Source organism: Podarcis raffonei, chromosome 7, assembly GCF_027172205.1.
Source record: "Podarcis raffonei isolate rPodRaf1 chromosome 7, rPodRaf1.pri, whole genome shotgun sequence".
Taxonomy (NCBI): Eukaryota; Metazoa; Chordata; class Lepidosauria; order Squamata; family Lacertidae; genus Podarcis; species Podarcis raffonei.
The window spans coordinates 24,067,092-24,090,016 of record NC_070608.1 but is presented as its reverse complement, the minus strand read 5'-3'; the positions used below and the strand labels follow the sequence as shown (position 1 = coordinate 24,090,016).

General features: G+C 38.3%; 1 protein-coding gene across 3 annotated transcripts in view; it reads right to left on the bottom strand.

Annotated features, from left to right (window-relative positions):
• STK3 (serine/threonine kinase 3) overlaps window positions 1-22,925 on the bottom strand; it is a 103,043-nt gene that overhangs the window by 56,154 nt on the left and 23,964 nt on the right. For all 3 annotated transcript variants that reach the window (XM_053395564.1, XM_053395565.1, XM_053395561.1), the window contains exons 7-8: window positions 8,878-9,015; window positions 5,139-5,264 (exon numbers count right to left, since the gene is read on the bottom strand). In XM_053395564.1, the coding sequence (XP_053251539.1) occupies window positions 5,139-5,264; window positions 8,878-9,015 (264 nt within the window). The remainder of the gene's footprint in view (window positions 1-5,138; window positions 5,265-8,877; window positions 9,016-22,925) is intronic.

The following is a 22,925-nucleotide window of genomic DNA, read 5'->3' as shown; positions in this document are numbered from 1 at the left end:
TATTGGTTTTAGGTTGTGTTTTTGTTTTAATAATACAGTGTTTGTTTTTTAGACTGTACACAGCTTATAGATTTTTGAAATATGTAGCAGCCTATAAATGCTTTCAAATGAATTAATGAATCAATATGGAACTCTTTACATACTAATAAACAGAATATCATGTCATAAAAAAACAAGTTTGGACATTCCCTCAAGACATGTTTAATGCCTCAGTACTACACCAGGTAGGGCCACTATATTCCTTATACAAGGAATGTATATGCACTCCTCCTGATGGGAGAAAAATTAAAAAGTTCCCTTGCAGTATTTCTAAAATTATATCTGTTCTAGCATGTTAGAGACAATTATTTGGTTGGGATTTTTTTAAAGCAGTATGCCCACCACATCTACAGCAGTCACATTAAATTTAATATTAATTATATGTGACAATCTTTTCCCATTAATTTTCATATTAATTATATATATAAAAAACCTTTTCCCATTCAGATGCCATGTCTTTTATGCTGTACAGCTGGGAGAAAGTTTGCTGATTTTTAAGTTTTCTGCAATTCGTCTCTCTACTCTTTATTTCTGATCTGAAGTATTCAAAATTTTCTATAAAAGCAATGACAGCATCTGCCAAGGAATTTGGAAATGCTTTTCTAGATCACTGGGCCAAAAGGGCAACATAATTTGAGTGTCTTGATGTAAAGCTGGAACCTTGTTAAATAAACTGCACAAAAAAAAGTGAAAACAGATAGTAGAATTAATTACTCTACCCGATACAGTTCTAAGCAGTCAAGACGTCCAATATATGCAGTGCAACTCACAGAACTGTAGAGTTGGAAGGGACCCCAAGTGTCATCTAGTCCAACAGCCTCCAAGGCCGGAAACTTTTGCCCAACGTGGGGCTCATGACCCTGAGATTAAGAGTCTCACTGGAGAGTTGCTGCCAGTCAAAGTAGACCATACTGAGTTAGATTGGCCAGTGGTGAAACTCTGTACAGTGGTAGCTTGGGTTACATACACTTCAGGTTACATATGCTTCAGGTTACAGACTCCACTAACCCAGAAATAGTGCTTCAAGTTAAGAGCTTTGCTTCAGGATGAGAACAGAAATCGTGCTCCGGCGGGGCGGCGGCAGCAGGAGGCCCCATTAGCTAAAGTGGTGCTTCAGGTTAAGAACATTTTCAGGTTAAGAAAGGACCTCCGGAACGAATTAAGTACTTAACCCGAGGTAGCACTGTATAAGGCAGCTTCCTATGTTCTTCCTGCACATTCTTTAAAAACAATTGTGTTCTGTAACTTAAAGTAATTAACAGTTAATGGACTGGATGAACTTGTGCTTTTTAAAAACACACACACACACAGACATGTATTCTAGGAGAGATTTCAAGAAATTTGTACTGTGTTCATTATTAGGGTCAGGCATTTTTTCTAGTCAGGAAAACGTTTGAATAGGTTAGCTTGGCTACCGATAGCCTTTATCTTCCCCTACAGTATGTTCATTCTATTAGTTCAACAGGCAGAACCTTGCTTTGTAAATATCTGAAGATTCTCGGAAGATGTAATGCACAGCACAATTTAACAAAACGTATCTCTCCCCACCCACCCCTTATCGCTAGTAAAGAGAAAAGAATTTGAGATCCATCTTGGATCTCAGTATCAATTTTAACTAATCTCTGTCTTATATACGCAAGATCACTAGAGGGCAGCAAAGACAAGTAGAGTGTAACACACAACTTTGCGGACTTAAAAGAACTAAATTTAATACTCTATACAATAAACACCTCATCACTGCTTTGGGGTGGGGAAAATGTGAATATAATTACAGTTTGCTTTTTAAAAAATTACTGGAGTAGCCTATGATCGCATAAAAGATGAGGAAATTCAGGAGCTCTAAAAACTGAGCATTTGAGCAAGTTTTTCAACAAATATGACAACCTGTACAAATACTGTAAAGTGAAAGAGAACTATATATCAGATTCACTACTTCCGCGGGTTAATCATTATTGTCAAGGAGCACATAAAAAGTTATTGTGCTATTTTACAAGCTATCGTAATAATGGGCACACTTCAGTGCTAGCTAAAATCGTATTGATTTGTCTTCCTCAAGAAGTCATAGGGATCCAATTATTTGATTAACATTTAGAAAAACTTAAATGAATGGAGCCATAAAATGTATATGGCACTACAGCAAAGGTGTGGAGGAGGGGGACTCCTGCTCTTTATTAAAAATAAAAATTAATTACTGGCCATAAGAAAATATTTCATAAGAAAAGGTTGCCTTAAGCAACAACTGGACAGCATATTTACTCACATCTTTTGAAAGGCACACAAAATTCAAAGAATCCTGGCCTGACTTAAAAATAAGTAGGTTTCCAGCTATAATAGTTTCAGAAACACTTTTGAAAAACATGATGGCAAAACAAGAAGGCTAGAAACAGGAAGGTGATTCAGCTCTTTTTAAACTTCCCTGATTTCTAACTCTCTCAAGAGTTAATATCAAGTAATTAGATATATAAGGAAGTTGAACTGTAGGAATTAGTAACATGGAAGCAAGCATACTACACCAATAAAGCTTACTGCTTTTTTGTTCCTAGTTATTACCATAAAAAGCACAGCATTTTATTTTTGTCATTAGGAAGTGTTTTCAAACAATCTTGTGGTAATGTAGATATTGAAATGTGAAGCAAAAAGATACACTAAGAGTTGACTATTAGTTCATTTCTTTAAAGATCCTTTGAAATAAATATTTGGACATGTTTCTTGGGCGCTGCCAGGCAACGAGTTGCTTTACGTTTCCATAATACAGCTGCCTGACATCAGAATCAAATTTGCATCACACTTCAAAAATGCATAAAAGAAGAGATAGATCATGTTTAGTAATGCTTAAACCAACATTTAAACTTTGATATTGGGATTAACCTTCTGTAGAGTACTCAGCTTGGACTTTTTACTTAATTAAAAAAATCTGTAAAGTTACCTCAACACCTATCAAAACATGCCAGTTTGTCAGAATACATTCTCATCAGACAAGCTATTCTTGTAACATGCCTAAACTCAACTTCATGAGCTCTATTATTGACCATATTCCACATAGCTTTCAAAGAAGGTAGACACTGCTACTTGTTTATAAAAGTTGCCCAGACTACAGGTGTGCCAGTTGAACTTTTGAGGATATACGATATGCTGAAAACAACAGGCTTGTGGCACTAACAAATGAAGTGTTATCTGATGAAGTGGATTGCAGTCCCAGAAATAATATGCCATAATGAATGTGTTACTCTGTAAGGTCTGCAAGACTGTTGTTTTTGCTGCAAGAAACTAATGCAGCTACACCTCTGGGTAAATAATTACCACGGATTATTTTTCTGTAATAAAATTCTAAAGGGCAATAGATCATTTCATTTTATTTATGAAACCTGACATCAAGCAGCTCAAAATTTTGCAGCCTTTTCTTCAACCAAAGTACTAGTTTTAAGTAACTTTGCAGCTGGTTTGTCATAACTGTTTCTTTAAAGGTATCTAATAAGAGAGGCACCGCAAGCTAACTTTTCATAAAATCCAGTATCTCAATAGCTCAGTTTTCTCAGTATTACATGAATGGAAGTGCTAAGAAAGATTTAGCGTGTCTGATAGATGAAGAAACGGTTCTAAACTCTGCCCTCAAGGAAAAGGTGTCCAGTGAAGGAAAAAATGACCACTGATCATGCTACTTGAATTTCTCTCTCTAGATAGAATGACAACTGGTGAGAATGCTGTGTGTCACAATAAATATTCTTGTCTATATAAGCAGTCCAATAATATAGGATACAGTGGTGTCCAAACTTTTTTCAATGAGGGCCAGATTTGGTGAAATGAAAGGCTGTGAGTGCTGACCAAAGGGCCAACTAAAGTTGTTAAACTTTTTTTAGGGTTGAAGTTGATGAGGTTTTTTTAGGATTTTACCCTAGGAAATAAACTGCCACAGGGGCTGGATTAAACCAATCAGCGGGCCGGATTAGGCCCCCGAAACAGACTTTGGACATGCCTGGGATATAGGAGCAGGGAAGCAAATCCCTTTTACTTGACAAATTGAAGAATGCACACATTTTCAATTTTTTGCAGAAGTCTCTGTCAAGCCAAAAGGGAATGCAGATACCAGGAGAAATCTATTTACTAATGTAAATGCTTTGAGTCACCTCGGTAAGATTAGTCACCTAGTCACAAAAGACACAGCACGAAACACTGATAGACAGACATTCACAAACTGCTGCTATACTCCCATTAGATATCTACTCAAATTATTGCTTGTATTTGGCAAGGTTATAAATTTAATTCTCTAACATGTTCTTTAAAGGTTGTATGGCCAATTATTATTAAAACAAGGGCCAGAACAGGTAAGATGGTCATACCAGAGTTACTACATGTCCACACACACCATGCCTTTGTTTATTGTAGTTTTTCTATGAGAAAGAATATATTTACAATCTCAAGCACATTTATGTTTTGGCCATGAGAAACTGAGCAATCACTTTTTCCCCATAGCCTTGATTCTATCTGCTCCCGAATGCAGGTAAAATATCAAGACTGCATTCCCACTAAAATGGAGGGAGCCAGGCTGCTTTTGATTCAACTGCCCACCCCTTTCTAATAATTAAAAACTTACAACAAACCTACAAACTGCTTTTGCAATCTGGGGTTTTACGTGGCACTTGCCAGGAATAAAACTCAGAAAAACCCAGGGGCAACTCTCTTGATCACAACTGATCATTTAAATATGTTGATACTGGCTGGTTCATATGCAACACTAAACCATGGCTTAGCGTGGCATGACCAACCTCAGCAAGCCTGAGCAAGCATCAGCTTGTGTATTCCTCCTCCTGAACAGCTGGGAGGAGTGCTGGTGAGATTATTTTCATTTTGGAAGAAAAAACTGGAATGGTTTTTTAAACAAGCTAGCTTCATAAACCATGGCTTGAAGATGGCTCATTTAGCAACCACTGGCTTGTTTTAAAGCAGGATTTCCAATGCTAAGCCACAAGGGGGGAAAGCAAGAGGGCGGAGCACAATGCTTCGCTCAGGCTAATCTGTATAGCATTAAACCATGGTTTAGTACCACGTGAAACCAGCTCCATGGAACTAGCTACAAAATTCATAATTAAATTCTCACACACCGAGTTTTCGTCTTCTTCTTCAAGTTCCCTCTGCTGTTCTTCATGTCTTTTCGCCTTAATTTCCATAGCTTCAGTAATCAAGTCTCTCAGGATTGAAACTGGTTTTGCATTCTTAATAAAAGGATGCTAGAAAATAAAACTATATAGTTATACAAAACGGAGACCACAGACACTGCATATATAGTATAAATATGGTGTAACATGTTAAAACAACATGTCAATCAACTTCACAGACCAGTGCATGAAAGAACATTTCCCTTTGGACAGCAATTAAAATTTGGAATAAAAGAACATATGATCTGTTTAACCGCTTTGCAGCTAAATAGGATTTTCCATTTTGTTTGTTTAGGTAAACAGCAACCATGAGAAGAATGTTACTACAAATCACAACTGCTTTACAGTTAAGGATATAATTGTCCAAAGGAAATGTGAATTAGGTGGTAAATAAACAAAGAGAAGATAGCCTGACATAGAAAAATAAACTTTTTAATGCATTCAGTTACAGTATTTAATTCATCTTAACAAGCTGACAATGCAAGTTAGTGGCCATAAGCAGAGCAGGCAATATAATGATCCACATAAATTGAATCACTGAGCCACTGAACTGGTTCACACCAGCCATGGTTTGACTTAGCATTCCATCAAAACCCAGGCTAGTGGCTTGTTTTGCTCCAGGCAAACCATAAGCTGTAACCAAAGTTTGTTCCTGGTTTGCCACCTGTGATTTGTCTGGGGAAAACAAACTACAAGTCAAGGTTAAGTTGTGACATTACACCAAACCATGGTTAGCCATGGGTAGCAGAACTGGAGGGAAAGTGCTACAGCCACAATGTGTAATCTGGGAACCTCCATGTTTTATCATTCTTGCTAAGCCACAGTTACATGAGCGCTGGGCCACCTACAATGATGAAATAAAAATGAAGTAAAATTAAAACCCTCAGGCTGTCCAAATGATATTGAAGAAATCAAGAAAACCCACCTATTTTGATATAATTTACACTCCTGTTTAAGAACTGGCATGTATTCTGTCACTAATGTGAATATGGCTGTTTACAGATCACCTGCTTTCCTATTCTTTCTATTAACATTTGCACATTAAAATTCCAACTGGAATTTTAAACCAATTTTTCTAATAAAAACCCAAGAGAGAAATTCAGTGTTGCATTATGTCAATTATACCACCCATCAGGGCAAGCATGTCACCTTGCCAGATTGAATGGTCCCCCTCTCCTACCCCTGCACATTGTTCTGGGGTTTTTCCCAACCCCCAAGAGCCAATTTCAGGAGCATGCAGAGAGAAGATGGAGGAAGTCCCCTTGTGCTAGTTTCCACTGATGGGACTTTATTAGTGTTTGGTGCTTGTTTGTTTTCTGGTGTGTTTTTTTTAAAGGAGAAAGCTCATAAATTGTGCTCTTGACTCTTGATATGTCCTAATGGTCCTTGGTATGTCCTAATAGGCTATGCTCTCAAAAATATATTTTGCTTCGCTATTAAAAGTTGCTAAAAATATTGCTGATTTTTTTTCTTACAAAAGTCAGAGCAAACTCTTTTTGTAACTTCAGCACAGGAACTTCCCACACAATCACATTTTAGTGCAAGTAAGGCACCATTATCCATTTTCTGCACAAAGCCTGGATGTCTCTCCTCAAGGCTGTGTTTTTATTGCACAGATATCACCTTATTCCCAGCATCAGATTTGTAAACTATAAAATGAAGTTCTTCCCCCATATCCCATGCCACATGGAACATGGTTCCAGGACTATTGTGGTCACAGGGTGGTAATAAGAGAGATGACCATTTTCAGTGGCGGCATCTCTCCTCTTTTCCCAGGCATTATTCAACTGCTGGTTTTTATTGCTGTGGTTGAAAGCGGGGGTGAATTTTAGCTGAATAATTTATAGCAAGCATGTCTGTGTCGTTGGGAAGAGGATTTGGATCAATGAATTGTGCCTTATTTATACATATGATCATTGAGGTTATTTTAAATCTGTTTTAGTATTTTAACCTTTGTATGTTTTAAAGTATGTTTTAAAGTCTAAACCACAGAGCCTAGGGCTTGCCAATTGGAAGGTCAGCAGTTCAAATCCCCGCGACGGGGTGAGCTCCCATTGTTTGGTCCCTGCTCCTGCCCACCTAGCAGTTCAAAAGCACGTCAAGTGCAAGTAGATAAATAGGTACCGCTCCGGCAGAAAGGCAAACAGAGTTTCCGTGCGCTGCTCTGGCTCGCCAGAAGCGGCTTAGTCATGCTGGCCACATCATGAGCCAGTGTGGTGTAGTGGTTAAGAGCGGTAGTCTCGTAATCTGGGGAACTGGGTTCGCATCTCCGCTCCTCCACATGCAGCTGCTGGGTGACCTTGGGCCAGTCACACTTCTTTGAAATCTCTCAGCCCCACTCACCTCACAGAGTGTTTGTTGTGGGGGAGGAAGGGAAAGGAGAATGTTAGCCGCTTTGAGACTCCTTAAAGGGAGTGAAAGGCGGGATATCAAATCCAAACTCTTCTTCTTCTTCTTCATCACCTAGAAGCTGTCTGTGGACAAACGCCAGCTCCCTCGGCCTATAGAGCAAGATGAGCGTGCAACCCCAGAGTCTTCTGCAACTGGACCTAACGGTCAGGGGTACTATACCTATGTTTTAAAGTACTGTTGTAATTTTTTTCTTGATTATCTTGTTTTATCTTTAAATAAGTTTCTAGTGGATTGTTGTAATTGTGTTTTTAATCTTTTATATGTGATTTTGTGTGTTGATTTTATTATCTCTCTCACTGTAAATCAACTTGAGACTTCTTGTAGAAGGCAATTAATAACAAAAATAGTAATAATTATGGCTTTCATCTTGTTTTAGATTTTTATGATTTTACTGTCTGGTTTTACTTATTTTTGCTGCTGCTGCTGCTGTTGTTCTACACCACTGTGATAATATTTTTATGATACAGTTGTATATAAATATTTTTACAAATAAGTATAAATAAAAAGAAAAACAGTACAGGGATATTAATTCAGTTCCATCTAGAATAAAAAGAGTTACAGCGCTATCCTAACCATATCCTAACCATAAGCAGGGGTTGGGTGGCCATCTGTCAGGGATGCTTTAGCTGCAATGCAGGGGGTTGGACCTTGAGGTCCCTTCCAAATCTACAATTCTATGATATCTACCCAGAACTGAATTTAATGAAGCTTACTCCCAGGTAAGCATGGTTACAATTACAGTCTTAATATTCATCTACAAAGCTGCATGAGGACAGGACAGTGTGCTTGCTACCTGTGCAGAAACAAAGTACTAAAATGAAGTTGGGCCACACTTGGATTTGTATGTTTCACCCGCTATCACAAAAGAAAAGAACTAAAACCCAAAATTATACTGCAACAAAAGTATTCAAGAATGACAAAGGTAAGCAGGAAAATAAGGAAAGATGGAAAGCAGAGGGTTGGAGGGGACAAGGAGGGAGAAACAGTTCAAATAAAGCAGACTCAGATTTGCTAGCTGATAGAAATGGTTTGGGGAGTTCCAGAATGAAGGCAGGAAGAATGAAGGAGGCAGCAGCATGCAAAATTCAACAGTGACTAAAACCAATACCAAATTTTTTAAGTTTTTAAGAAAGCTGGGTAAGTGAAAAAGGTTTCCCAGAACTGTCTCTCTGGATCAGGGAATAGCCAATATGGTGCCACCCAGACTCTGTTGGATTACCTCTGCTGGGGGCATAAATCCAAGCTTCCCTAGGGGACACAGCTGAATACTAACCTGCAAAAGTTGGGTTGCAGTTGCTCTCTGCTCAGGATTCTTCACCAAACATTTTTTCACGAAATCAGTGAATTCATCAGACCAAAGCTCTGGCTTCCGGAATGTTGGAGGGGGGTTCGTTGGAATCATAAAAATTGCCTGGTTTTTTTAAGGGTGAAAGAAAAGGTAAGGATATCAGTATTTCAGCAAATTAAAACAACTTTGTTCCTTTTATCTTTATTTTTCAAGCTGAAACTGGAAGGGAGTGAGGGGAGTTTAGCTAGTCTTGAATTTCCAATATCACCAAGATAAAGGAACCAAATCCATCTGCTACCAATGTAGCTACTTCCCATTACAATTTCCTCTATTTAAACCGTACCTCATTGTGCACATCATTCTTTATTTTATCTATTATTGCTAATCAGTCTCAAGAGAAGATTTTGTATTTCACAGTCTTTTGGCTGAGAAGCAAAAGCACTTCCTGGTTAAGCACATAAAATGTGATCTTGCAGCTATTATATGCCACTTTCATACATACAAAACAGTAAACTGGGTAAATCAAATGGGTAATACTTTAGAGTACATAACAAATCGATTAGGTTTCTGTTAATCTACCAATGCAATAAAAACCTCACTACATAAAAATAGATAAAGAATGAGAGGTTAATTGTAAGGTAAGCAGGTAAGCTTGGAACCAAACTACATATTAATCAGAATAAAGTGGTATGCCAAGTCCCTCTATCTTATATTATATTGTGGGAGCTCCTTTTGCATGACTCCTTCAGAGGCTAAAAAAGAAGGTAGCACAGGGCCATTTCCCCTGCAAGTTTTGTCTTTCCTGGAAACAGAAAGAACAATGGGAGGGGAGAAGCCACAACCTGGATTCCTCCAACATATCTAGGGCTCCTCAGTTTATTCCAAAGGCAGAGGAAGGAATTGTGATAATACTGCAGCTTCCACATCACCACCATAATGGGTGTGGGGGAATGGGGGAATGTTGCAATAATAAAATGACTGTAATATGCAAAATTGCAGGGTGTGTGCTTTTACTACTTCCCAATGTAAGAATCTCCCAGAAGCTGCCAAACTTTCCTAGAGATAAAGATTTAGCAAAACACTCTCCCTAAAGTGCAAGTTTATTGAACTTCTATGTGGGCATGCATAGAAAACACATTCACTGCAAAAAGGGGGGAAAAGAAAGTACTTATTTGTGTAGTGCACAGTTATGGGACTTTCTCCCATAGTAGGCAGTGACGGTCACCAACTCAGATGACTTTAAAAGAGGATTGGATAAATTCATGGAGGACAGTACTGAAAGCCAGTAGTCATTATGGCTATTGCTCTGACCCCACAGCTGGAGGCAGTAATGCTTCCTAATACCAGCTGCTGGAAACCCCAGGAGTGGAGAGGGCTCTTGCGCTTGGATTCCGCTTGCAGGTTTCCCACAGGCATAAGGACTGCCTCTCCCCATATGTACCAACCCAGACTCTGCAATCATCATCTGAGGCCCTTCTTCATGTGCCACCACCACAAGAGGTCCAGAGGGTGGCAACATGAGAACAGGTCTTTTCTGCAGTGGCTCCCCATTTGTGGAATGCTCTCCCCAGGAAAACTTGCCTGGCACCTTCATTACGTATCTTTAGGTGCCAGGTGAAAACATTTCTCTTGAAGCCAGGCTTTGGGGGGCTCATTAACATTCCATGGCCTTTCAAATGTGTTTGTGGGAGGGGGGTTATTGGATTGTTCTTGTTTCTATTGTGTATTTTGTGTTCTCATTTTGTATTTTTATCTTGTGAACCACCCTGTGATCTTTGGAGGAAGGGCTATATACAAATTTAATTAATATAGTCATCGTCATCATCTGGTGGGACACTGTGAGAACAGGATGCTGGCCTAGATCTGGCAAGTTCTTCTTGTGTTCTGATGTTACACCCAAAATGTACATACGTTGTGCACAGTATGTAGTGCAACCCTGAGCCTTAAGCATAACAACTGTGAAAAGGTCTCAGAAAAATTGTGACTATTATAACAGTCACAACATTTTCACAAATGGGAAAAGCTGCCATCAACATAAAATGTAATATTCTTTCCCAAACTCCATTCAAGTATTTATTTTTCATGAATAATTCAGATAAACTATTAACTTGAGAGAAATCTGGCAACAAGTCAAGCTGTCCATCTGATGTAACATAATAATTCCTTCTACAATGATTTTCTTTATCATGTTTAATAAAGATACTCTAATTTAAGGCATAGTTATCTTCCAGTTAGAATTTCAGAACAGGCTTAGCAATGATCAACAGATTCATCTTAGAAAGTCTGCAAATCCAAACTAATTGTTTAGCAGCATACTTGAATTTAAAATTAAGGACATGCCAAGATAAAGTATTTGCTTGTGACCTTGACAATAACCAACATTTGAACCTGGAAAGTTGGAAAGTTGTCACATAATGTTCAAGTTAGAATGGCAGTTTTGCAGTAGCTTAAAAAAAACTAAAGGGGGAAAATGGTCTAACTACTGTTTTCTTTAGTATCATCATCATCACAGAGTCAGCTGAAGTTCCATATAGTAATTAACAGTGACCTATGACACAAGGACTCACTATAAAACTTATTATATAAACCACTATATACAGGATAATTAGAGTATATTCCAACCCTTCAGAGTTTATTTCACTTTACAAGGTTGTTTGAGAATCAGCTCCAAAGCAGCTCAGAACCACACTATAAAATTGCTTTGGCCATGTGAAGGAAACAAACATTCATTACAGTTAAATGCTCAATATACTTTGCTCAGTTTACTACAGAAGATAGCTGAGTTACTAAGCTTGCACATAAAAGTTGATAAAAACAAATCCCGTTGCTAGACTGGAAGCGGAGTTGGGGCCAAAGCTTTCCTCTCGCCGTAAATAACCAGTGTGGGGTAAGAAGGAAGAATCTGAACAGGAATGCAGCAGGCTCAAAGGATTAAAAAGCCCACCTCTCTTCACACCAGTGATGATCCCACTTATCGCTCAGCCCACATAAAGAGTGTGTGTGTGTGTGTGTGTGTGTGTGTGTGTGTGTGTGAGAAACACATACAGTGGTACCTCAGGTTAAGTACTTAATTCGTTCCGGAGGTCCGTTCTTAACCTGAAACGGTTCTTAACCTGAAGCACCACTTTAGCTAATGGGGCCTCCTGCTGCCACCGCGCCGCCAGAGCACGATTTCTGTTCTCATCCTGAAGCAAAGTTCTTAACCTGAAGCACTATTTCTGGGTTAGCGGAGTGTGTAACCTGAAGGTATGTAACCCGAGGTACCACTGTATATACACACACTGTAAGACGAGGGGGTGTACCTCTGCATGCAAAATGTCCCCAAATAAATTCCTAGCAATTCCAGATAGGTTTAGGGGGCGGGGGTGGATCCTTGTATGAAAACATGAGAGAGCTGCTGCCAGTCAATGTACACCAGAGAAAGCTAACATTGTGCCTCCAAATGTTGCTTAACACACACACACACCCCATCAGCATACCCAATTATCGGGGATGATGGAAGTTGTAATCTACCAACATTGAGGTGGATAACTTATTGGCTATCTATGCTGCAGACAGTACTGAGGCAAGAGGCATTGTCTCTCAGTGTGGCTCACAGCAAGGCAGCTTCCTTGTACATCTCTTTTGACCCTTAGCAACCTGGCCATCCCAACAAGTGTGGAACAGGTATTATGTGGCACCTGTAACAGCGAGAGTTCTGCCAATCAAAGTGGCTGAAAGGGCTTATATAGGGTAAGTAAGGCGATCTCATAGGTAAACTGGTCCCAAGTTCTTATGGGCTTTATATACTAATAGTAACACCTTGAACTTGGCCCGTTAGCAAATCGGCAACCACTGCAGATCTCTGAGAACAGGTGTTATATGCTGACAAGGTCTCACGCCTATCATTGCACCAGTAGTTTAGCTGTCCATAATTTGCACCCATAAACTGCAAATACTCTTAAAATTATGACCTTTGGATATTATTTAATGCAAACTATGATAGGATGGTACAAGCAGAAAATGTCACAGGAGGAGGAAAAAGATAAGGGAACAATTGTCACATGATTAAGAGAAAAGATTACCAAAGGATAGGCATTTTATCTTCAACTACAAGTTTATTCTGCAGTTTTGCACATGCTATGATAACAATTCAAGAGGTCAAATGTGTTAAAGTAGCTTTCTAGCACTTTTCAAGCACAATACTTTCAAAGAAGCTCAATTTGATTAACTTTAGTTATACATGCCACAATGGACATGTTCTACCTCTGTGTGCTAATTGTTGGTAATTACCTGAGACCTCCAAATATAGGGTGGTATATAAATTCTAACAACAACAAGAAGAAGAAGTGGGGAGAGTGTAAGATGCACTCAGGTACATATTGCAGATGTCCTATAGAAATCTGGTTTGCCACTATGAGAACAGGATGCTAGACTAGATGGGCCTCTGGTGTGAGCCAGAACGACTTTTTTAAAGTTTACCCTAATGAAGCTGTCTAGAGACGGGTTTGAATCAAACTATATGTGAAGGTAAAAGAGCCATTCTTTGAAAATGGATTTCCCCTGATCATATGTAAAGCAGAGGGTAAGAGTACAGAAAGGGCCCACAGGTTGAAGGTGTTGAATTTTTGCCACTTTTTCATATCTGGCTCACTCACCTGCCCAACCCCTGGGACATCTATTCTGCAACTAGACTCCAATACCAGAAATGAGCCTGCAATAAAGGAAGTGCTATGGGGAAGAACAGTGTGTGGGGTCTGTCACAATCACACATTGTCTGGCCCACAGTTTCTGCATTATTTCTTGCATATCAAGAACAACAGTTTTCTTTTCTCTCTCTTTTATTCTTAACTGAATGATCTAGCTTCCATAATAACTGCAAATAGAAACCTAAGCACCTGTGTGTAAATATTCCCCATGTGATCTTTAGTAACGCCTAAACAAGCCTGTCTCATGTTGGCTACAACACACAAAAGAAATCTCACTGATCTCCCTAGGGATCAGTGTACTTAACTTTTTGTGGATTGTACATGGATCAATTGCTATTAGTGGGTTTCAAATAATTACAGAATTACAACATTCTATCCCGGATCTCTGCAGAGATTCCCTGCACCAGTGACTGGTCAGGCTTCATATAACCAGAACTATAGAACCAAAAAGCCAGAAAAAGACACAGTTTCTCTCTCTCTCTTCTGCCTCTACCTTCTTCTGGCAAAGTCAATATAAACTGCACATGAACATAAAACATGCCACTTGTATTTGTACTAGTCTTCTTAAAACTACCTACAGTATTCACCTGGCTCTGGTCTAATTTATCTCTCAAACTGACCATCTCTTGATCACTTGCCTATCATTTCCAGGGGGGCACTGTTAGGATATTTCCATTCCACCTTAAAAGGGAGCAGGCTATGTGAGTCACAGAGTCTGCGTATTTCCTGTTCACAGGATGTTTATGTTTTCTATTGCTTTTGTTTCTCTCTGTGCCTGAGCATACCGAAGCAGGCAGTCATGTTTTTCTTTGTTCTGATCAACGCTGAATAAACTTGGGAAAATGCTCTCCTGCTGCGCATCTTTCGCTGTGTGAATTCTGCTGATACAGCGTGCATCAGCCCAGGAATGTGGGAAGCTATTTTCTGGAGCTCATGTCGCTAATTGCTGATACTGCGTGTCTACGGGAGCTCGATGGACGTCCGGAGACGACGTGGGGCCATGATGGACTTTATCTCCCTGGCAGTATCCCAACAGGCACTGCCTAGGACTGAGCCTCTTGCATAGGTAACAGACCCTTCTTGCAGGTGTTTGCCACTCTCCAACCTACAAGTCCATTTTAAAAGGGATTAAATTGGCTAAAATAACCCCATACTGATGTGAGAAAGTCAAATAAGTTTGAGGGAGGAAATGTTATTTTCCAATAGTGAAGAATAAAAAGTAAAAAATTAGTATTTTAAAGAGTCCAAAACAGGTAAAACAGATGTCTAAACCTGTTTCATATCTCAGATTTTATTTATCAAACAGGGAATTTTTTCCAACTTTCTCCTTTCCTGTATGAGACCCAAACTATGTGATATTTTGTTTGTGTTACAATTATACTAATTCAATGCAGGTCATTTGCTTTTTACTGAGTCCAGATGACATTTAGTAAACTAAACATGGAACAATTAGCTTTGAAAAAGTAAGGATTGCAATTGCCGTTGGGTAGGTCATACAGTGGCTACAGAACACTATTGCCTTGGATAACACCAAAACAGAAGAATTAAGAGCAACTAATATTTCTGCATTGTTTTCCTGTTTCTCATCTTCAAACTGACATTTAAACTGAAATTGCTTAATCGCTTGACAGGCAAGAACAGTAGCTTTATACAATATTTTCTTTTATATATCTTGGCTTAAACATGGATTGTTGGTACCTCTAGGACACGAATAATGTAATTTGCACTTCTGTTTAAATGTCAGGTGACTACCTAATTTTCAAGCTACTCTAATAAAAGGGGGGGGGTGCAGATTCAGTGACCATTAAGAACAACAATAGTCTAAAGCTTGCGCCCTGCTTTTCCAATAACATTTGTACTTTTAAGTCAACCTAAACAACTGTATTAAATAATTAGGAATCTAGTCAGTTTTACTGACATCACTGGCTATCAACGTGGGAGGGTGATATTCAAGCTTATAAGCTTTGAATGAAATGATGTAAGTAGCCTGGAAGTTGAAACTTGAAATAACACTAGCAAAGGATAGCACACTAGCTTAGGAGGCACAGAGAAGGTTGGGTGGTACACACAGTTCTGTCTGTTGCCATTCTTCCCACATCTGCTGTCTGAGGCAGCTGCCTCACTTTACCTAACAGTAAGGGGAGCCTTGAACAGAATGCAAAAACAAATGAGATTGTAAAGTAAGGCACTTTGGGGCAGCAGCAGTAATCATAATTTAACATATAATCTGAAGTAACTCTTGGTCATTCAAATAAAAATTGGTCAGCTGTGAAGGAAGAAAGTCACAGCTTATTTTGATTTGAATACACAAATCAACTTTCAGGTTGTGCTACAATTACAATTACATATATAATATTGCAGTAAAACATCAACACAGAGAGCAACTATTTGGAAACAATTAAGAAGCATGTTCTTGACCAAGAAGCCTTCCTGCTGACCAACACCTTTACATACCAACTTAAGATCCAGGTAAAGAGCTATCTACTCTAAATAAGTTTAGCAAAAATCATCCAGTTTCCATTACTTTCCAAAAATATCTTCAACCAGTACAAAGTCTCTTCACTTCTGAAAAAAAAGTTAGAAAAACCACTTTTATCTTTACAATCAAACACAATAGGAAAGAGTGTGTTTTATATAAACACCAATTTCTTAAGAACAACTGTTTCAGCATCCTGCAAGTCTTGTGCCAGCTTTTGAATAAGGTTGAAGCCATCCAAGTTCAGAAATAAGACTTTCACTATCAAACAATATATGCAGTATAGCAAAGAATTAGAAATCTAGGGCCACCCATCATATGCAGTTTTTAAAAATGTGTTAAATACAAATCTATATCATGGAAAGAAGATTTCAAAATGTGTTTAACTGAACTACCTCAGCAAAGTTGCATTAAATTATAAATTGAATAAAATTAAATTTAACCTTAATGCTAAATTCAAGGAGCACTCATTTTACAATTCTGCTGGTTATATTTCAGTATGTCTTACTGGCAGATCTCTGCCATTTGGACTTAATAACATCTCATAAATGATCCTCAAAAAAGGAAGGAAAAGACATCTTTAGTTGACTGTCATTGAAATGGTTATTTAAACCTAAGCAATCACACAGTTCTTTCAAATTCTTATCATATTACCAAAATTTCATCAGAAGCATATGTTAGCAGCACAATTTAGCTAGAATTATTGAACAACTTTTCTTTCACTTTCATAACAAATTAGGCAATGCATAGTTGATGCATCTGAAAAACGTTACAGAATCACAGCCGTAAGGCAAAGCACTGGGTGTCATAATCTAAACCATCTCTGGCTAAAATTCAAAGGGAAAGAAAATCAACATATTACTTCGTACACTAAATTACTTTTATTGATTATCTTCTTTATTTGCTAATCCCCAATGGGAAACCATAGGCTGCCATTGAAGCATTAAAAGCTTAAAGGAATTCTGAAAATCTAATGCAAGACTCAGTAAGATTCATAAGCAAAGGGAAAACCAGAATCTACATAGCAGCTCAGTTTACACACAATGTTAACCCAAACTGTGGGTAAATGTGAATGTGTCAATGTACAGGTACTCCCAGTAAAAAAAAAAAAAAATCACAGCCACTTCACTCTTCTCTGCTGCTGTTCTACCACCCAGAATTAAGCCATGGCTTGGCCTAGTGCCGCAAGAACACTGAGTATGTTGTTATTCCATTAAATTTCAAAGCAAAGCTTATGGGTCAACCAAGAAATTCCAACACCCATCATATGACACCTTGTATACACACAAATAAATGCATTGCCTGACCAGACCAGAGACAAAATGAATACAAGTTTTGATTTAGATGCCTGAACACCACTTTACCACCTCAGCAAGGGAATTTTGTAACTGACGCTAAACTTTGAAGAGGCTTGCAGCACTCTCATAATTAACCCAAAGTAGAAGCAGATACTATACGTATGTTGCAATGAGATGCTGATCAGTTTGAAACAAATGGGTATACTTTTCAAGTTAAGGCATCCTACAGAAAACATAACTTCCTATCAAAATTCAAGAGCATTCTCTCATACAAATGTGGTTTTAAAACTAGTATCAAATTTATGTTTTGAGAATGTGATTATGCTTGAAGGTAGGTACAACATTGCCCATAGAAAACCTTTTTATGTGTGTCCAGTGCAAAAATTATGGGCAATTAGTATTGCTACTGCTAAAACCCTGCTTTTCAAAGCAAAAGCCTTACAGCCTAGATTACAATATAAATAAAATAAATGCAGACTACTACAAACTAAGAGCATAACCCAGCCAAATGTTAGCTGGATGACACACAATATGAGATCTAGTTGGAGAAACTATTTGAATTGTTTTGCTTGTTCCCAACAGATAAAATTAGATATATAATATAATTAGGTAGGCCTGGCTATCAAGGCATTTATTTACCAATTAATATTTCTAAACTTTCCCCATTGCAAAGGAAAACAAATGCTACAAAAATGTAACAGCAGCAGATACAATGTGACATACTATACCAATATTTTATTTAATGCAAAATAACCTGCTAGAAATTTTTTAGACACTGATGCAGCACAAACTCTGCCCCAAGTACTACACGTCAGAAATAGACCATTAGGATATTAGCAGAATTCAGAAAGGTGGTCAAACCACTCTTTGTGACATAGGAACCTTTTATTCAGAGTTAGGGCTAGCAACTGGAAAAACAACTCCGTGGCAGTATCTTCCTTTGTCTCGAAATTAGAAAATGGGTAGGGGGGAAAAACACTGGCTGCCAGTTTACTACCGCGCTGAGTTCAATGTGGTATTATTGAATTAGGACCAGTTTACTTAAGGGATCACCTTAAGCCAACATGCTGACTCGATCACTTAAATCTGCAGAACTGGCACTTCTATAAGTGCCACACATTGTCCATGCCAAAATTTGGAAGTCTCTACCTATTTACATTAGACAGGCACCACAACTGTATTCCTTTGTAGCCCTTTATTGATGTTTCTATGGATACTTTTTGATGATTTTATTCTTCTGTGTTATATACTGCCTTGTTCTTTTATGAAAGTGTGGATTATAAATATGCAAATAAACAAAATAGTTGCCTGCTGAAAACTTTTACTCTTTTGCTGCAAGTATCCAGACATATTATTTGGTTGCATCAGTCTTTAAATTCGCTTCAGGTGTTTTATTGTTTTTATCAGTTTTTAAATGTTCTAAGTATGTGGGGGGGGGGTTATTCTTAATTGTATTTTTATCACCAAAGTACTTACTGCCCTGGGCTCCCTTAGGACAGATGGCAGGATATGAATTAAATAAATAAATTATGTAGCCAAGCAAGACCATATGCCCTCTGCCTTCAATATGCAGATTGTAGGGGCTGGATCATGCCCAAAATTCCACTGGGCCAGGCTTCCCCAACATGGTGCCTCTTCCAGTTGTTTTAGACTGTAACTCTCACCAAGGGTCAGCAATTGTAATAGGTAACATCTGGAGTGCACCAGGATAGGGAAGGCTGTTCTGGGCCAAGTAATGCCTGAAAATGCTTGCTCCTTAATATAACTGGGTAGCCTGGAACAAAACTGGAGAGCAAAAATGGTCCTGAGCCAGGCGCAGCAAGTGTTTTACACATGATGGAATCAGAGCAGATCTGCTCCAGACCAAGCAAGGGAGTAGCTGACTTGGCTGATTTGGGAAAGTAGCAAGAGCAAATTACATTAGCAGAGAACTATTCTTCCCAAAGGGAAGAGAAAAACCCAACACATACTATACAAGAGATCAGTTCACCCATGACTGCTATTTTTTAAGGGACAATTCTGGTGTTATTTACTACTGCAGAAGAGTAATTATTATTTTAAAAAGGAATAATCCCCTGTCCAATTTCCCTTTGGCCACCAGCATACACTTAGATACCATTTTTAAGGAGGGGAAGCATATGCTATACAAAATCCGTGTGGCCTTTAAGACAGCATGGCATTTTCCATTTTACTAGTTTATCAGCATCGTTGCAAAGAGAATTCTTCAACAACAACAACAAAAATGGTACCTGGAATGGCAGCCAAGGTTTTCCAGGTTTTACTGTCCTTCCCTGCCCCTGCCTTTTCTAACATACCACCCAAAAAACAAAGCTAGGGACTCATAATGCTTAAAATTCCATACACATCTTTAAACATTTTAACCCATGCTCATAGTCAATGTAAACTTACTGACACTGTCAAAAAGGCACAAGAGCAAAACTCTGGAGGTAACATTTGTGTTGGCTCTCTCTCTTTCCCATGGGAACCTCAATAATGAAAACTAACTCACATCTGGAAGCAACCTTGGATTCATACAATGTTAAAAATAGACCATGCAAGCTAAAAATATGAACTTTTAGGTCTATTTCTCAGGACAAGAGCTGCTTATTGCTTTAAAACACACATTCTTACTTCTTGCCTTGTAAAATGTAAATCATAGTTTAATTCTCTTTTCATTTAGAGTGCTAAACATGAAGACAATTTTAAGATTAATCTGTGTTTAAAAAAAATTGCAAATTATGCACCACAAAGTCTTGCTCTACAGCTATGTCACAAACTATAACAGATGTGTTATACCTCTGTTTAAATATTTAGTCAGCAAACTAAAGGAATAAAAAGAAAAGGCCAGAGTGATTTCATCCTTTGCTTAAACCAGGGTGGTCTGATGGTAACTTTTGGTACCAGTGGTGTTGCTGGGGGAACAAAAATGAAACCAGGTGCCATCAAATTCAAATTAAAGATTTTGTGTTCCTTTAAACAATCCTAAACCAAGTTTCCATAAACTCCTTAACTGATACTACTACAAAATTTGACTATTTTATAACAAGAAAGGAATGATAAGTTATCCTTAGACCATCAAATTCTAGCTACAACAAATTTAGATTGATTGGCACCTCTTTTTAAATAAGACTCTTACATTTAATATGCATCATATCCAACAAAACATAACTTGGAATTATGTTGTCTTTGAATAAGCACAGACATTACATGTGTACAAATTTTAAATAGACTTTATCCCAGTCTTATATTTTAACCAACTTGCAGTCCAAATAACCTTAACATTTCGGCAAAGTCAATCATTATATTAAGTTTCGTAAAGAAAATGCAGGATGGAAGCTTTAGATATTCTTTTGACTATAGTTTTTTCTCCTCTGCGATTAAAAAATTGACAATCTTAGGGGATAAATAAGTGTACTGCTACATTTTAAAAGCATAGGGTTTTGAATGTGGGTGTTTGCTAGTCAAGTCTCTGTACTTTGCTTTCCCAAATAATCAGTTATTCTGACAGAAATACTTAAAATGCATAATGAAAACAGTGAAGAATCTCACTTTTGATCTACGTTTTCTATGATACTGACCACAGAAATCTCGGCACTCTATCTCCTAACAATGAAATGCCATATTGTTCAACAGAGTTCATATAACAAGAGCACCTGGGCAACTGTGAATTAATGAAAGGTTATTACCAAAACACATATATAAAAGGTTACAGAGAGTAAATACACATAAACACTAGCTGGGAGAGCAATCCTATAAACAAGAAGATGGCATAAAGCAAGCCAAGGTAAGCTGGCGTAAAGTTACAGCGGATCCAAACCAAATTCAGCAGGATAGAGGGTAAACAAGCCTTTAAAAATAGTGTTCTGCACTGGATTGTCAGGTGACATAATCAAGCTTAGCATCCAACCTCTCTGGTCCCCCATGCCACACCCCTGGAATGCCCCTTTTGCTGGCTGGGCAAGTTGTGCCAGCATATCATTGGCTGAGCCACAGTTAAGAGACTTAACACCAGCTGAGTCAGGAATCATCTGGCTAAGCTGGAGATCAGCTGCATTCTAAGCTGCTCATCCTGGTGAATCTTGCCAAAGGGTTTCACAGTCTATCACAGAACACTCTACTCCAGAACAATAGGCAGCAGAGTCCTCAACTGTGAGTTCAAAGAGGGGCAAACAGCTGATTCACACATGTATATATGTGCATGCACGCCTGCCGTTTCTTAATGATCTTCAGAGAAGTTCTGTGTTCCATGTTGGTCCCTTTCCATGAAAATAATAAAAGATCTCGTGCCATCTTAAAGACCAACACATTTATTAGAGCGTAAGTGTTTTGTGGACTCAAGCCCACTTTGTCAGATGAATGAAGTGGAACCTTAGCTGGCATGTATGTAAAGGAGAAACTTGTAAAGGTGCAAGTATAATGGCAATGAGATGCAAAAACTGAAGTCAGTGATTATTACAGCTGAAACTTATGTTAAATATCACATCTTTTATAGTATCAGATTAGCAATAATTTATTCAGCTGAGTAAACTGCCATGTTGCAATGAGCGAAGTGTGCTTGAGTCCACAAAGGCTTATGCCATTATAAATATTTTAGCCTTTAAGGTGCCACAATGGCTAAATGTTTCAGCCAGCGGGGTGATATAGAAGCTTTATCCGTAGTGTTTTGTTTGCAATTACTATTTCACAATTGCAAGTAGGCATGATAGGGAGGGGTCTCTACTGACTACTGACAGAAGCAGAATGAACTGCATCTTTGCTCCAAAAATCAAGGAAAGCAACCCACCTTTCAATCATCTTAAAGGCACACCAATCACACCAGAAGAGAAAGAAACTGAAATGCAAGTTAATGGGACTCCCTATCAGTACTGCAGGGTGAGCAATGGACTGTTTGCTTTCTTCCTTTTCCAGCTGGCCTCCAACCCCCAGCCCAGTGAGATTTTCTGCACCATCAGGAGTTCCCAAGATTACAGATTACCTTGAAGGTGTAAGCAAGCAGGCAAGGACATCTGCTATAGCCTTACCAATCAATGAGATCAAAAAGTTACACCTTGGAGATGACCAAGCTGAAGAGCACAATGTGGCAGAAGATCCTGGTCACAAGCACCTGTGGCCCATTTTGACCTTCATATTGCAGAACAGTTTTGTCTTGCACTTTGATCCAACGGGAGACTTAACTCTTTCTCATTACAAGCAATCATGCTCTATAGCAGTTTTAAATTATTTCAGCTTGTTCAGAGTTTTATTTATAACTTTTCTCTTGGGAAAAAGGAAACTAGTGCATTACCATACAATAATAATTCACAATGAGCAAGATTTGTTGAATACTTTAACCACAACGACTGTTCCATCAAATATATCTTCAACAAAGCTTAAAAGTTGTAGGTCCTGATCCAATGTGTATAGAAGACCAAAGCAGACATCTATCGACATCAATGGAGGTTGAATAAGCTCTTAACTATTGCTACAGTGCCTTTGAAATTAATATTCCCATCTCAAACAATTTCCTATTAAAACATCCTGAAAATAAATGAATAGAACCATGGAACTGCTCTTTTTTCAGATTAGCACTTG